The sequence below is a fragment of the Scyliorhinus canicula genome, chromosome 12, assembly GCF_902713615.1.
Source record: "Scyliorhinus canicula chromosome 12, sScyCan1.1, whole genome shotgun sequence".
NCBI classification, from domain to species: Eukaryota; Metazoa; Chordata; class Chondrichthyes; order Carcharhiniformes; family Scyliorhinidae; genus Scyliorhinus; species Scyliorhinus canicula.
This window is the reverse complement of record NC_052157.1, coordinates 113143010-113157264: the sequence shown is the minus strand read 5'-3', so window position 1 is coordinate 113157264 and position 14255 is coordinate 113143010. Positions and strand designations below refer to the sequence as shown.

At 46.1% G+C, this 14255-nt stretch overlaps 1 protein-coding gene across 3 annotated transcripts in view; it reads left to right on the top strand.

Annotated features, from left to right (window-relative positions):
* lig3 (ligase III, DNA, ATP-dependent) overlaps window positions 1-14255 on the top strand; it is an 88387-nt gene that overhangs the window by 49286 nt on the left and 24846 nt on the right. For all 3 annotated transcript variants that reach the window (XM_038813791.1, XM_038813793.1, XM_038813792.1), the window contains exon 11: window positions 5548-5627. In XM_038813791.1, the coding sequence (XP_038669719.1) occupies window positions 5548-5627 (80 nt within the window). The remainder of the gene's footprint in view (window positions 1-5547; window positions 5628-14255) is intronic.

Here is a 14255-nt window from a genome sequence, read left to right as displayed (position 1 = left end):
ATCCTAGATAGTGCCATCATCAATCACTTACTTGTATCACCCCCTAATCTCCCTTTCTCCTGTCTACCTTGCTTCCTTTAGTAAATGCCCCTGGAGCTACTATCCCCTAATTCATTTATATCTGCAATTTCAAAATCCCATATGTGCATATCCTTTGGTCCTCTATTAGCCACAAAATTTCTGTGGCTGCTCAATTGCACAGTTATCTTCAGTTTGGTGCATCACATTCTCTCGCACACTCCCTTTAAAATATCTATATCAATCTTTATTGTCACACGTAGGCTTACATTGCAGTGAAGTTACTTGAAAAGCACCTAGGCGCCTGTTCAGGTACACAGAGGGAGAATTCAGAATGTCCAAATTACCTGATATCACATCTTTCGGGACTAGTGGGAGGAATCCAGAGCACCCGGAGAAAACCCATGCAGACACGAGGAAAACGTGCAGAATTTGTCTTCAGCCTGTGTTACAAATTCTTAGCTCATGATGCAGCACCTGAGGTTGAATGTGTGTGTTCCAGCCTTGGTATTCCTTTTGATCCTGAGACAAGCTTCTGACCAGGTATTCACCCCATCACTAAGATTGCCTATTGCCACCTCTATATCGCCCAACTACACCTTGGACCTCAGCTCGTCAGTTCCTGAAAGCCTCATGCCTATGTTACCTCTAGACTGGAATATTTTTTTTTAATAAACAATTTTATTGAGGTAGTTTTTGGCTTTGTAAACAGTTACAGACATCAACAGAAAAAAGGCAAAAATGTGCAAACATTCACATACTTTCAATACTTCAATCGTAACATACTGCACAAGCCCGCTCCTCTCCCACCGGTACTACCCGCCATCTTATCCCTCCTACTGTACTCTTTACCCCCCCCCCTGCTGGCGCTCACTCTCCCGTAAAGAAGTCAATAAATGGTTGCCACCTCCGGGTGAACCCCTGTACAGATCCCCTCAAGGTGAACTTAATTTTTTCCATACCCAGGAAACTCGACATGTCCGCAAGCCACAACTGTCTTCGGGGGCTTTGAGTCCCTCCACGCCAATAGTATTCGTCGCCGGGCTATCAGGGAAGCAAAGGCCAAAACATCGGCCTCTTTCTCCCCCTGGACTCCCGGGTCTTCCAAAACCACAAAAATTGCCACCCCTGGACCCATCGCCACCCTTGTTTTTAGCACCCGGGACATGACGCCCGCAAATCCCTCCCAGTACCCCCTAAGCTTAGGGCATGCCCAAAACATGTGAACGTGGTTCGCTGGTTAGACTGGAATATTTTAATAGACACCTGGCCAGCTCCCACAATCTATCCCCTGTAGACGTGAGATCATCCAAAACAGTGCTACCCGTGTCCCGCTGGCACCAGGTTTATACACCCATAATCATTGTGTTTGCTGATCTACGTTAGGTCCTGGTCAAGCAACATCTTGGTTTTAAAGTTCTCATCTTTGTTTCACTTCCCCACCCCCCCTGTGGCCTCACTTCCATTTCCTCAACACATCATTTCCTTTCGATATATGTGCTCCCCTAATTCTGGATGACTTTGTCAAAGTTCTTTGTTAAGAGCTCTTTGTTAAGAAATGCAGTTTATTGAATAATTGAAAACTTAACTTAACCATAATTTTCATGTTCTCATTCTCTCCTCTGAATTCACCGTCATTTATGCCTGGTTCCCTCCATGTAAACAACATAACCTATCTTCATGACCCCTCCCTTGGACTTGCCATCTCACATGGCCTCACTACTGCCATCAAATCAATCTTAGATAATCCCATCATCAATCACTTACTTGTATCACCCCCTAATCTCCCTTTCTCCTGTCCACCTTGCTTCCTTTAGTAAATGCCCCTGGAACTACTATCCCCAAATTCATTTATATCTGCAATTTCAAAATCCCATATGTGTATTTCCTTTGGTCCTCTATTAGCCACAACATTTCTGCGGCTGCTGAATTGCACAGTTATCTTCAGTTTGATGCCTAGTCCACAGTAAAACCATCACATTCTCTCGCATATACTCTCTCGCACTCCCTTTAAAATATCTATATCAATCTTTATTGTCACAAGTAGGCCTACATTGCAATGAAGTTACTTGAAAATCCCCTAGGCGCCTGTTCGAGTACACAGAGGGAGAATTCAGAATGTCCAAATTACCTGACATCACATCTTGCGGGACTAGTGGGAGGAAACCGGAGCACCTGGAGGAAACCCACGCAGACACGAGGAAAACGTGCAGATTCCGCATAGTCAGTGACCCAGCTGGGAATCGAACCTGGGACCCTGGTGCTGTGAAGCCACAGTGCTAACCACTGTGGCTACCCTTTGGGTCCAAAGAACGCAGACTTGAATGGATATGGTGTACTCTATGGTATAAGCTATCCACCACCAGATCTGGCTTGACCATAGAAAGCACTTTGCCTCTTGTTCTAGTTTGCTAAACTGTTCATTATTCCAGGATCTCCCTGCAATGCAATGATCACCTCCAGCTTCCTTTTTCTAATGCAAACTGTGTCCCTAAACTTGCTGTTCCTGTATTTTTCACCCTTGCCTCCAACAATGTGCAGGAACTCATCAATTCCTTTGTAATTAAAACTGAGACCTTCCAATCAGCTGCCTCTTCCCTCACATCCACTCATGTTTCCCTGCCTCAGCCTTTAATTTAGATCCCTCTAGTTTCTTTCCTGTCATCTCTGAGCTCATCTTGTCCATGAGACCCATTTCCTGGTCCCATTATTAGGAGATATTGGGATGAATTCTCCGGCTCCCCAACCGCGTGCTCATCGGCGGTGTGCCGTCCCGGCAATGGGATTCTCCGTTTCTGCTGCCGGCCAATGGGATTTCCCATTATGGCCACCTCACGTTGCCGGGAAACGCATGGAGGGCGGTGTCCAAAACACTGCTAACCCGTGTCCCACTGGCACCAAGTTTATACACCCATAATCCTTGCGTTTGCTGATCTACATTGGGTCCTGGTCAAGCAACATTTTGGTTTTAAAGTTCTCATCTTTGTTTCACTTCCCTCCGTGGCCTCACTTCCATTTCCTCAACAAATCATTTCCTTTCGATATTTGTGGTCCCCTAATTCCGGATGACTCTTTGTCAAAGTTCTTTGTTAAGAGCTCTTTGTTAAGAAATGCAGTCTGTTGAATAATTGAGAATTTAACAATCATATTCATGTTCTCATTCTCTCTTCTGAATTCACTGCCATTTATGCCGAATCCCCTCCTCGTTAGCAACATAACCTATCTTCATGACCCCTCCCTTGGACTTGCCATCTCACATGGCCTCACTACTGCCATCAAATCAATCCTAGATAATGCCATCATCAATCACTTACTTGTATCACCCCCTAATCTCCCTTTCTCCTGCCTACCTAGCTTCCTTCTGGCCACATGATTAATCCCTGATTTTGAATGACTCCTCCGTTGCTGGCTGTGCCTTAAACTGTTTGGGACTTAAGCTGCTTCCCTAAACACACACGCATGTGCATACACACACACGCGCACACATAACGCATCCGTACATACACACAGACACTCTCTCACTCAATCTCTCTGCCTCTCTCCATCATAAAGTGATTTGAAAATTCTTCAGAATTGTCAGCTATACAAAGTGAAAGGGACCCAGGATTGGTCCCTAATCTGAAACCGCTGATCTCATCTCGCTAACATAATAAAAACAAAAAATGCTGTGATACCTAAGCAGGTCTCATGCATCTGTAGAAAGAGGAACCGAGTTAATAGGCGCAATCAACTGCCGCGTTGAATTCCCGTTTGCGTGCGATGCTCCTGGTGAATGCCGGGAACAGCCTCTCGCTGGCTTCCTGCCAGTCTTCACACGGGATCCACCAAGTTTCTCCAGTGGCCCAAGTCAGAAACACGGACGTGTGTGACCAAACGGCATGCGCCAAAGCCGGTTTTAAATCAACTTCGTCGAGGCCGTAGCCAGGTGCTGTTCAGCATTTGTCCACATAGACGTGGCCCAGGCGGAACAGAGGGCGAGGATCTGCAGGCCATTGGAGACCCCTGGGTGTTCAGTGTCCGTGCACTGTGGCTCTATGGCCCTCTTCCTGGAATGCGGGCAACTTGGCACTGCCCAGCTGGGACCTTGGCGTGCTCTGTATACCACCTTCAGCTGTATCAGCCCCAACCTCGCGGGAGGTTGAAGGTGGAGGCATTCACTCTCCGGAGCACCTCACACCAGAACCCCTCCTCCATATCCTCTCCCAACTCTTCCTCCCACTTTGCTTTGACCCCTTGCAGTGGTGCCTTCTCCTCTTCCAAAATAGCTCCGTAAACCTCTGACACTATCCCCTTCTCCAGTCCCCCTGTCATCAGCACCTCCAGCAATGTGAAGGCCGGCTCCTCCGGGAAGTTCCGTATCTCCTTTCTGGCAAAATCTCGAACCTGCATGTATCTAATCATTTCCCCCTGCTCCAGCCCATACTTCGCTTCCAGCTCCTTCAATCCTGCAAACCGACTCCTAAGAAACAAATCTTTCAGTGTCTTAATCCCCTTCTCCTCCCATTTCCGAAAATTTCCATCCCACCTCCCTGGCTCAAATCTGTGGTTACCCCGAATCGGCATTTCCATTGACCCTGCCCCCAACCCGAAGTGTTGACGAAACTGCCTCCAAGTCCTCAATGAAGCTCTTATTAACGGACTCCCTGAGTATTTCCCCGGGGCTATTGGGAGTGGCGCTGTTGCTAGTGTTTTCAATCCTGACCCCCTGCACAAACTCTCCTCCATTCTGACCCACTGGGAATCAACCCTCCTGACCCAGATCCGCACCTTCTCCACATTCGCCGCCCAGTGGAAATACATCAGGTTCGGAAGACCCAAACCCCCTGCCTGCCTTCCCCTCTGTAGTAGCACCTTTCTAACTCTGGCCACTTTCCCTCCCCTTATGAACGATGTAATCCTTCCCTCAATCTCTCTGGGGAAAAAAGCCTTTGGCAGGAAAATCGGCAGACATTGAAAAATAAACAGAAATTGTGGCAACACGTTCATTATAACCGCCTGTACCCAATCCGCCAGTGACAGAGGGAGAACTTAGAAATTTTTGAGGAGAATCTCTCCCAATGTTTCAAGTCCAGATGTCCGTTAATTCTGTTTCTCTCTCCACAGATGCTGTCAGACCTGCTGAATTCGTCCAGCATTTCCTGTTTATATTTCAGATTTCCAGCATTTGCAACAATTTGCTTCTATTCATCTAGCTAACTGTTGTCTACAGTTTCAGCTGCTGGGCTAGGTAGAAGAAACCTCAGATGACGTTCTCGTTCTTTATGATTATCTAGTGCACCCATGGACAGCTTTGGCTAATCTGGAATATATCCCTTAATCATGTTTGCTGAATATGTATAGGCCCACTTATTAAGAATGGCTACTTCTTAAGGAAGGAGAGGAAGGCTGCAGACAGTGAAGCTATAATCCAGCAGGAGCCTGTGTCTAGGGTTCTGAGGGATGGAGGTTGGAACATTCTTTTGGACTAGTGAATAGTAGAGCTAGAATTGTATATACAAATCATTTGAATTCTGTTTTCTTCTGTTTCAGAAAGCCGCCTTCAAGGATGCTAATGTTTGTCTTTTTGTCTTCGACTGCATTTACTTCAATGGAGTCAGCCTCATGAACAGGTCTGTACATCTCTGTCTTGAAACTGCTTCCTCCCACTCCCTCTTTGTTTCGTCCAAAGGGACCCGTACTTCCTCCACCAACCATCTATATATATTTGATGTCCTCCCTGCTCCCAATTCATCCTGAGATAACATCCCATCATATTCCCCATTGCAAAGAAAATCCCGTATCTGCAGGTATTTGAACATGCTCCCTCTCGGGCGTTTGAATTTCTCTATCAACTTCTCGAGTCCCGGGGTGGCGCAATGGCGCAGTAGTTAGCTCCGTTGCTTCACGGCGCTGAGGACCCAGGTTCAATCCCAGCCCCGGGTCACTGTCCGCATGGAGTTTCCACATTCTCCCCCTGTCTGCGTGGGTCTTGCCTCTACAGCCCAAAGATGTGCAGAGTAGGTGGATTGGCTACGCTGAATTGCCTCTTAATTGGAATTTTTATTTTTAGACTCCTCCAGTCCCACAAACCTACCGTCCACATATAGGTCTCTGAACCTCCACTCCCCTCCTCATCCACATTTTGTATATTGCATCCATACTTAACGGAATGAATCTATGGTTGCTGCATATTGGGCGTACACTCCAGTTTGACATGCCTGAATTAGTTCCAGATTCTCAGCGATGCCACCACCACTGGGCTCGTCACAAACCTGGCCAGCGAGAACGGAAAAGGGATAGTAACCGGCGCCCACAAGGACGACCCTACACATGAGGCCTCTTTCATCTGCATCCACTCTGACCCTGGTTCACCAAGCCATTCCTGCTCCCTTTCAATCTTCGCCGCCCAGTAGTAAACCATTTAGTTTGGTAATGCTAGATCTCCTGATCGCCAGCTCCTCTGCAGGACGGCTCTACGAATCCTAGACATCTTCCCTGTTCACGCACAGGCCAAAATTCCACCTACGCTAAGTAGGACCTGGGGAGGAAGATTGGGAGCGATCGAAACACACAATCTAGGACAATAAGCATATGAATCACTAAAAATACAGTTTATACAGAATGTTCCCTTTGTTCCAAACTATATTTACAATCTCTGACCTCCATAAGGCTTCCCGTATTCACAAACAACATCCAAATTTAAGTAAGTTGATAAGACATATCAATCTATAATTACCACACAAGTCTGGGAAATGTGAGGTCATCCATTTTGGTAGGAATAACAGCAAAATGGACTGTTATTAAATGGTAAAACATTGCAGAGGGACCTGGGTGTCCTTGTGCATGAATTGCAAAATGTTGGTTTGCAGCTGCAGCAGGTAAACGTAGAAAATAGATGCAGGAGTAGGCCATTTGGCCCTTTTAACCTGCACCGCTATTCAATATGATCATGGCTGATCATGCAAATTCAGTATCCCACTCCCGCTTTCTCTCCATACTCCTTGATCCCTTTAGCCGTAAGGGCAACGTCCAGCTTCCTCTTTAACATATCCAACAAACTGGCCCCAACAGGGGGGTAGAGAATTCCACAAGCTCACAACTCCTTGAGAGAAGAAGTTCTTCCTCATCTCAGTCCTGAATGGCTTACCCCTTATTCTTAGGCTATGACCCCTAGTTCTGCATGTCCCCAACATTGAGAACATTCTACCTGCATCTAGCCTGTCCAGTCCCATCAGGGTTTTGTATGTTTCTTTGAAATCCCCTCTCACTCTTCTAAATTCTAGTGAGTACAAGCCTAGTCAATCCAGTCTTTCTTCATATGTCAGTCCTGCCATCCCAGGAATTAGTCTGGTGAACCTTCACTGGACACCTTCAATGGCACCTTCCTCAAACTGGGAGACCAAAACTGCCCACAACACTCAAGGAGTGGCCTCACCAAGGCCTTGTATAACTGCCTACTCGTATACTCAAATCCTCTCGCTAATAAGGCCAGCATGACATTAGCCTTCCTCACTGCCTGCTGTTCCTGCATGCCTTCAGCGACTGTTCCATCATGACACCCAGGTCTTGTTGCACTTCCCCTTTTCCTAAACAGCCACCATTCAGATAATAAACTGCCTTCCTGTTTTTGCCACCAAAGTGGATTACTGCACATTTACCCACATTATACTGTATTTGCCCACTCAGCCAGCCTGTCCAAGTCACCCTGTAGCCTCACATCACACACTTCCACCCAGCTTAGTGTCTTCTGAAAATTTGGAGATATTGCTTCCAATTCCTTCAAATCATTAATGTATATTGTGAACACCTGGGGTCCCAGCACTGACCTCTGTGGTTGCCCACTAGTCACTGCCTGCGACTCTGTAAAGGACCCGTTTATTCTCACTCTCTCCTTCCTGTCTGCCAACCAGTTCTCTATCCAAGTCAATACATTACCCCAATACCATGAGCTTTAATTTTGCTCACTAATGTCTTGTGTGGGACCTTGTCAAATGCCTTTTGGAAGTCTAGATACACAACGTCCACTGGTTCACCCTTGTCCACTCTACTGGTCACATCCTCAGAAAATTCCAGAAGATTTGTCGAGCATTATTTCCCTTCAGTGAATCCATGCGGACTGGGATCGATCCTGTCCCCACTTTCCAAATGCTTAGTTATTTCATCCTTAATAATTGACTTTAGCATTTTCTCCACCACCAGTGTCAGACTAATTGGTCTGTTTTGTCTCCCTCTTTTTAAAAAAAAATGAGGTTGCATTCGCTACCCTCCAATCCATTGGAACTCTTCCCGGGTCTATAGAATGCTGGAAAATGATCACCAATGCGTCCACTATTTCTAGGGCCACTTCCTTAAGTACTCTGGAATGCAGAGCATCAGGCCCTGGGAACCGGGTTTTAATCCCGTCAATTTCCCCAATACAATTTCCTGACTAATAAGGATTTCCTTCAGTTGTCCTTCATGCTTGACCCTCTGTCTCCTACTATTTCTGAAAAGCTATTTGTGTCCTCCTTCGTGAAGACAGATCCAAAGTAATTGTTCAACTAGACTACCATCTCTTTGTTGCCCATTATGAATTCACCTGACTCTTAACAATAAGGGACCTACATTTGTCTTCACCAGTGTTTTTCTCTTTGCATAACTACAGAAGCTTTTGCAGTAAGTTTTTATGTTTTCTGCAAACTTACTCTCATTCTATTTTCCTCTTCCAAATTAAACCCTTTGTCCTCCTCTGAATTTTAAATTTCTCTCAGTCCTCAGGCTTGCTGCTTTTTCTGGCCAATTTATATGCCTCCTCTTTGGCTTTAACACTATCCCTGATTTATCTTGTTAGCCATGGTTGAACCACCTACCCTGTTTTACTCTTGCGCCAGACAGAAGGCAAATGGAATTTTGTCCTTCATTGCTGGAGGGATGGAATTTAAAAACAGGACAGTTTTGGTCCCCTTGAGAAAGGATGTACAGACACTGGAGGGGGTGCAGAGGAGATTCACTAGACTGATTCTGGAGTTGAGAGGCTTGGCTTATTAGGACAGACTGAGCAGACTGGGACTATACTCATTGGAATTTAGAAAAATGAGGGGGGAATCTTACACAAACATAAATTCTGAGGGGAAGAGATAAGATAGAAGCAGAGAGATTGTTTCCACTGGCGGGTGAAACTAGAATAGGGGGCATAGCCTCAAAATAAGGGGAGCATATTTAGGACTGAGATGAAGAGGAATTTCTTCACCCAAAGAGTTGTGAATCTGTGGAATTCTCTGCCCAGTGAAGCTGATGAGGCTATATCGTTGAATGTTTTTTCAGGCAAAGATGGATTTTTGAACAGTAAAGGAATTGAGGGTTATGGTGAGCAGGCCGGAAAGTGGAGCTGAGTCCAAAAAAGATCAGCTGTGATCATATTGAATGGCGGAGCAGGCATGAGGGACCAGTTGGCCTACTGCTCCTAGTTCTTATGTTCTAACGTTAAATGCCTTTTCCTGGTCCAGTGATTTAAATAGCCTTTACGAAGGTTTCTGCGCGTATTTGGCTCTAAGACCTAGATGCTAGCCTAGGTTCTTGGCTGGTAGATTTCAAACTCTCCTCTCTGGCTGTTAAGTGTAAACTGCTTCTGAGGGTGCTGGCAACTATATATCATTTGTCGATACCTGCATCTTGTAACTTTTTAAAAATAGCATCTCATTGTCATTTGAATGCTGGCTACTGCTATCACTAGGCAGATTTCTACCTGTTGCTGGACACACTCATCACACCTATTGCTGGGCAGATCGCATCTCGTCATGCCTTGTTACTGCTGTTTCTGGGCAGATCTCTACCTCTGCTGGGCAGATCCATGACATGGTTCCCCCTTTAAAAATGAAATGTCTTATCTTGAAAGATGTTTAATTTCTCAGCACTTTTCTTACTAGTTCGATCTTATTGAACATAACAAAATTCAAGAGCGTGCATGAACAAAACACTTCTAGTAAGCTTCACCTATGTACAGTTCCAAAGGTGGTCATGCATGTAGGCTTGCTGCTTTCTGAGTTCTGTCCTAGACTCTGCACTAACCAAGGACTACGTACTTTACACTGCGGGCGGTGCCACTTTCCAATCCTCCATTGATCCTTTTCTCTATCAAGCACCTTACTCTACAATGCATGCAAGTACCATCATCACAATGCAACGCCGTCTTGTCTCTTGACAGTTCATTCACAACCTTGGTCTGTCACTTGTGGTGTCACAAAAATGGATATATATGGATATCTCCTTTGCCCTCTCAGTCAAAGGTACTTTCGAATAGTCCTTTAACAAGTCTAAATTGGTGATGAATTTCGACTGTCGATGCAGTCATCCAAACATGGAATAGGCGCTGTGAAGGTTTGGGTTTGGTGAGGGCTTTATTGACTGGGTGCGGTTGCTCTATCAGGCACCAGTAGTGAGTGTGCATACAAACCAGCTGAGGTCGGGGTATTTTGAACTACACCAAGGGACGAGGCAAGGGTGCCCCTTTCCCTGTTACTGTTTGCTCTGGCCATAGAGCCATTGGCCATGGGTTAAGAACCTCTAAGAACTGGAAAGGGCTGGTGGGGGGGTGGAGCACCGTGTCTCGCTCTACTCAGATGACCCGTTCTGGACCCGTTGGAGGGGATGAGGCAAGTAATGCGAATCTTGGGGGAATGTGGCAATTTTTCGGGGTGTAAATTGAACATGGGAAAAAGAGAGATGTTTGCAATCCAGACAAGAGGACAGGAGAAGAAACTGGGAGAGCTGCCGCTTAGGATGGTAGGGAAGAGCATTTGATATGTGGGAATCCAGGAGGCCCGGAAATGGGAGGTACTACACAAGTTAAACCTATCCCGGTTGGTAGAACAAATGGAAGGGGACGTTAAGAGATGGGACATGCTCCTGCTATCACTGGCGGGAAGGGTACAGACCGTGAAAATGACAGTCCTCCCCATTTTAATCCCTAAGGCCTTTTTCAAGCGGGTGAATAAGATTATTTTGGGTTTTGTGAGGGTGATTACAACCCCGCGAGTGAAGAAAGTGTTGCTGGAGCGCAGTCGGGGGGAGGGTGGGTTGGCGCTGCCGAACTTCTGCAATTATTACTGGGCAGCTAATGTAGCCATGATTAGGAAGTGGGTAGTGGGGGAGGGGTCGGCATGGGAGAAGATGGAGGCTGCGTCATGTAAAGACACCAGTCTGGGAGCATTGGTAACGGCACCTCTGCCGTTCTTGTCAGCCCAATACTCCACAAGTCGGTGGTAGTGGCGGCTCTGAGGATCTGGGGGCAATGGAGGAGACATAAGAGATTGGAGGGAGCATCGATTTGGACCCCGATTTATAATAACCACAGGTTTGTACCGGGTAGGCGAGATGGCGGGTTCCAGAGTTGGCAGAGGGCAGGAATTGTAAGGATGGGGGATCTATTTATAGACGGGAGCTTTCCAAGCTTGAAAGCTTTGGAGGATAAATTTAAATTGCCAGCAGGGAATGGTTTTAGGTATCTGCAGGTGCGAGACTTCCTGAGAAAACAGGTGCCGGCCTTTCCGCTGCTGCCGCCACTGGGGGATACAGGATAGAGTAGTTTCCAGTACCTGGGTGGGAGAGGGGACGGTATCGGATATTTACCAGGAGCTTTCGGAGGCAGAGGAAACTCTGGTGGAGGAGCTTAAGGGCAAGTGGGAGGACGAGCTCGGTGGAGAGATAGAGGTGGGGCTATGGGCGGATGCCCTAAGCAGGGTTAATACCTCCTCATCATGCGCCAGGCTTAGCCTGATACAGTGTAAGGTAGTCCACTGGGCACACATGACAGCGGCTAGGATGAGTAAGTTCTTCGGGGTTGAGGATAGGTGCGCGGGAAGCCCAGCAAATCATGTCCACATGTTTTGGGCATGCCCGAAACTTAGAGGGTTTTAGCTAATTCAGTATCCTCACTTTTTGCCATATTGGGTCTTTTTGACCCTGCCTGTTCATTTCAGTGAGTTCCTAGGCTTTCCATTACTTCAGGTTTCTTAGACCCTGTAGATAATTCTAATTCCAATTTCTCTGCTAATGCCAACAATTTAGCTTTAGGTGCACTTTTCAAATTGGCAAATGTTATATTATCTACTTCTAAATAAGATTGAGCTAGTTCAGGGCAGCATGTGGCGCAGTGGACAGCACAGGGACTGCGGCACTGAGGACCCAGGTTCGAATCCCGGCCCTGGGTCACTGTCCGTGTGGAGTTTGCGCATTCTCCCCATGTCTGCGTGGGTTTCACCCCCACAACTCAAAGATGTGCAGGTTGGGTGGATTGGCCACGCTAAACTGCCCCTTAATTGGGAAAAAAAAAAGAATTGGGTACTCTAAATTTATATTTTTAAAAAAAGATTGAGCTAGTTCAGGAACCATTTGTACATCCGTCTTACTTTAAATATCACATTTTCACTTGTTCCTCATTCTCATTCTGTTTAAAAAGTCAAAATTCCCCTACACCCAAGGAATTCAACTTTTGAAGATCCTGGACCTGAGCCTCCAATTTTCTATCACGGACCATGCTGAAGGTATCTGTAGTACTTACCCCTTGTTCCAAACTATATCTAGGATCCATGACCTCCATAAGACTTCCCCTTTACAAACAATATCGCGAGGCAGATTTCTACCTGTGGCTGGTTAGACCCAAGAGACCTAGTGGTCGGCAGATTGCATCCCATCATATCTTGTTACATCTGGGCTACTCCTGTTATTAGGCAGATTTCTACCTGTTGCTGGGAAGATCTATGACAATCCTCATTAAATCTGTGTGCAGTTGGAAATTCCTTGTGATCCGGGGTCTTAACAGACACAGCTCATTGTATCATTGAATTACTGTCTTTATCATATAATTTACAGTGTAGAAGGAGGCCATTCACCCCATTGAGTCTGCATCAGCCCTGGGAAAGAGCACCCTACTTAAGCCCACGCCTCCACCCTACTCCCGTAACCCAACCTAACCTTTTGGACACTAAGGGGCAATTTCAGCATGGCCAATCCACCTAACCTGCACATCTTTGGACTGTGGGAGGACACCGGAGCGCCCGGAGGAAACCCGTGCAAACTCCACAGACAGTCACCTGAGGCTGGAATTGAACCCGGGACCCTGGAGCTGTGAGGCAGCATTGCTAACCATGTGTCACCGTGCTAATGTTATGCTAATGCTACTGGCTTTTAACTCTAAAGTTGCCAATTCAACAATCCCAAAAATAAATTGCTCAAATATCCAAAGGCTGGCAACCAGAAAGTTCCTTTTTAAAAAAAATATAAAAGGTTATCACTGATCACCAATGTTAGATCCTTGACCAGACCCCAAGTTATTGGTCAGATTTGGTTAGGGACCAATAAAGCTTTGTTTAAAGTTGATTTGAATTTGTGATTTAAGACACTTGCTCAGTGAATAAAGCCGCAAGATTCCATCGGGCTTTTGATAAACAAAAATAAACTTTACTGTACAAGTTCAGAAAGATAACAATTTACAATATCTATCTTATACTCACGCATTCAGGGTTAATATGAAGTGCAGGAAATCATAGGTGAACATAATACTAAATAACAGATGTGACCAAGACCACAGATTTCTCAATAACCAAAGCTGAAGTCAGCAACACTAAGTCAGTCAATCTCACTGAAACTCTCGGTTTCTCCTTCTCACATGGAGGATTCCCATCTTCGCTCTAAAGATATTCCAACTCGGACGGCATCAATTACAATCCACCTATCTCGTCTTGCAAGATTCTGTTCCCCTAGATTCCCGAGTCTGCACTCGAGCACAAATTCACAGACAAATCTTTGGTTCCTCGTCCATGCTGGGAAGAACACTACTGCATCACTATTTTGTCCCAAGGGCCCACAGCAGAGAGCCACCAACCTTAGGCTGCCTTCTTGGATTTTCCTGGCTTCCTCCGAGCCCTTTTCACCTAAAGTCTGATATCTGCAGCCCTTTTCCTGTTTGAAACCTGTTTTTCTGCTCATCCATTTACCTTAGCAGGGACCTGTGACTGTCCATTGTCTCTGTCTCCTTGCCCCCACTCTGCCTGCAGCGGTGTTCCGCTCCTGGTCACACAATCTACGTTTTCATGCCATCTTTCTTCCTGCTGGGCCTAAACACAAAAGTGCAGGGCTGCGTATGTGCAGCCCGCTCCTCATCTGCACAATCACAGAAGCTCTAAGGTCCTTCTGGAGTTGACGTTTTTGACATCTGCTCCCAACAGCAAGGTTAATTTGACTTTCGTAACACCAGCCTTGGTACAACTGGCACATTTATC